The 2,497-nt window shown below is 51.6% G+C and overlaps 1 protein-coding gene across 1 annotated transcript in view; it reads right to left on the reverse strand.

Moving 5' to 3' along the window:
• Nucleotides 1-509, reverse strand: part of LOC139403875 (uncharacterized) — a 711-nt gene extending 202 nt beyond the window's left edge. The window contains exon 1 of the mRNA XM_071147054.1: nucleotides 1-509. This exon is cut by the window's left edge and continues 202 nt beyond it. Within this exon, the coding sequence (XP_071003155.1) occupies nucleotides 1-509 (509 nt within the window).
• Between the last annotated feature and the right edge of the window lie 1,988 nt (nucleotides 510-2,497).

The following is a 2,497-nucleotide window of genomic DNA, read 5'->3' on the forward strand; positions in this document are numbered from 1 at the left end:
TGGCGTGGTGAGGCGTGGTGAGCCGGGACGGGGCGTGGTGAGGCGTGGTGAGGCGTGGTGGGGCGTGGTGAGGCGTGGTGAGCCGGGGCGGGGCGTGGTGGGGCGTGGTGGGGCGCGGTGAGGCGTGGTGAGGCGTGGTGGGGCGTGGCGGGGCGTGGTGGGGCATGGTGAGGCGTGGTGGGGCGTGGTGAGGCGTGGTGGGGCGTGGTGAGGCGTGGTGGGGCGTGGTGGGGTGGGGTGGGGTTGGGCGGGGTGGGGCGTGGTGAGGCGTGGTGGGGCGTGGTGTTGTGGGGCGGGGTGGGTTGGGGCGTGGTGGGGCGTGGTGAGGCGTGGTGGGGCGTGGTGGGGTGGGGCGGGGTTGGGCAGGGTGGGGCATGGATTTGAAGTGTGTGTGTTGATAGTAAATGGATATCTCTCCTAGCGCTGCAGACATGCTCCATCACTGCTGGTGTGCTGTATCCTGAGGGGGTGTTGTGGTGGTAACCACGGTCACACACAAACTCATCCATCACCACTCACACACGCACACACACACACAATATGGGACAGGGATAGTATAATGTAGACAATAATATACATAGCCCATCAGGCTTGGTAATACATTTTCCCTGCCCAGTCAGTGTTGTTATGAGATCTATTAACAGCCAGACCATAGAATACTACTTTTCACACTCGAGATCGTCCTAAGAGAGCATACCTTACGCCTCTCTTTTTCCTATGGTCTTGCAGGGTGGGTGTGGTTGTAGATGTGTGTGTGCACTCGTTCAGGCGTGTGTGTGTGCAGGCGTGCATGTGTGTGTGTGTCTGGAAAGGAAAATGCTCCCTTTAGACATGTAATGTGTCTACCGCGTTCTCACCGTCAGAAAAACTGGATGTTGTCACAATAAATAACAGCCTCTCTCTCTCTTTTTCGATATCTAGCTCTCCTTCTGTTTTTCTCCCTCTCGTCTCTCTCTCTTTCTCCCTCCGTCTTTCCTTCTCTCTCTTTCGCTCTGTCCCTTTCTTTCTTTCCCTCTCTCTCTTTCTCTCTCTTTCTATCTCTCTCCTTCTCGTCTCTCTCCCTCCCTCACTCTGTTTCTCTCTCTCTCTCTCTCTCTCTCTCTCTCTCTCTCTCTCTCTCTCTCTCTCACTCAAATCTTCATGTGCTCTTTTCAATCCTCTCCAACCATCTTTCAGCAGGATAGAACAGTGGCCTCTGGTAAGACAAGGGGTGACGGTCTATGTATATTTGTAAACAACAGCTGGTGCACAAAATCTAAGGAAGTCTCAAATTTTGCCCACCTGAGGTAGAGAATCTCATGATAAGCTGTAGACCACACTATTTACCAAGAGGGATTTCATCTATATTCTTTGTAGCTGTCTATTTACCACCACAAACCGATGCTGGCACTAAGACCTCACTCAATGAGCTGTATAAGGCCATAAGCAAACAGGAAGACGCTCATCCAGAGGCGGCGCTCCTAGTGGACGGACTTTAATGAAGGGAAACTTAAATCTGTTTTACCTCATTTCTACCTTTACTCCACACACAGAGATCCGTACAAAGCTCTCCCTCGCCCTCCATTTGGCAAATCTGACCATAATTATATCCTCCTGATTCCTGCTTACAAGCAAAAACTAAAGCAGAAATAAAAAAGTAGTCAGATGAAACCGATGCTAAGTTACAGGACTGTTTTGCTAGCACAGACTGGAATATGTTCCGGGATTATTCCGATGGCATTGAGGAGTACACCACATCAGTCACTGGCTTCATCAATAAGTGCATCGATGACGTCATCCCCACAGTGACTGTACGCTCAATACCCCAAAGGGATACAAAGGGAAGCACAGCCGCGAGCTGCCTAGTGACGCGAGCCTACCAGAAGAGTTATATTACTGCTATGCTCCCTTCGAGGCAAATAACACTGAAACATGCATGAGAGCATCAGCTGTTCCAGACGACTATGTGATCATGCTCTCCGTAGCCGATGTGAGTCAGACCTTTAAACAAGTCAACATTCACAAGGCCGTAGGGCCAGACGGATTACCAGCACGGATTACCAGCATGTGTCATTGACTACAGCTCAGAGTTGAACAACATAGGGCCCTCAAAGCTCATCACTAAGCTAAGGACCCTGGGACTAAACACCTCCCTCTGCAACTTGATCCTGGACTTCCTGACGGGCCACCCACAAGTGGTAAGGGAAGGTAACAACACATCCGCCACTCTGATCCTCAACACGGGGGCCCCTCAGGGGTGCGTGCTCAGTCCCCTCCTGTACTCCCTGTTCACTCATGACTACACGGCCAGGCATAACTCCAACACCATCAATACGTTTTCCGATAACACAACAGTGGTAGGCCTGATCACCGACAACGATGAGACAGCCTATAGGGAGGAGGTCAGAGACCTAGCCATGTGGTGCCAGAATAACAACCACTCCCTCAACGTGATCAAGACAAAGGAGATGATTTTGGAATACAGGAAAAGGAGGACCGAGCACGCCCCCATTCTCAT

The sequence above is a fragment of the Oncorhynchus clarkii genome, unplaced genomic scaffold (genome assembly GCF_045791955.1).
Source record: "Oncorhynchus clarkii lewisi isolate Uvic-CL-2024 unplaced genomic scaffold, UVic_Ocla_1.0 unplaced_contig_3726_pilon_pilon, whole genome shotgun sequence".
Taxonomy (NCBI): Eukaryota; Metazoa; Chordata; class Actinopteri; order Salmoniformes; family Salmonidae; genus Oncorhynchus; species Oncorhynchus clarkii.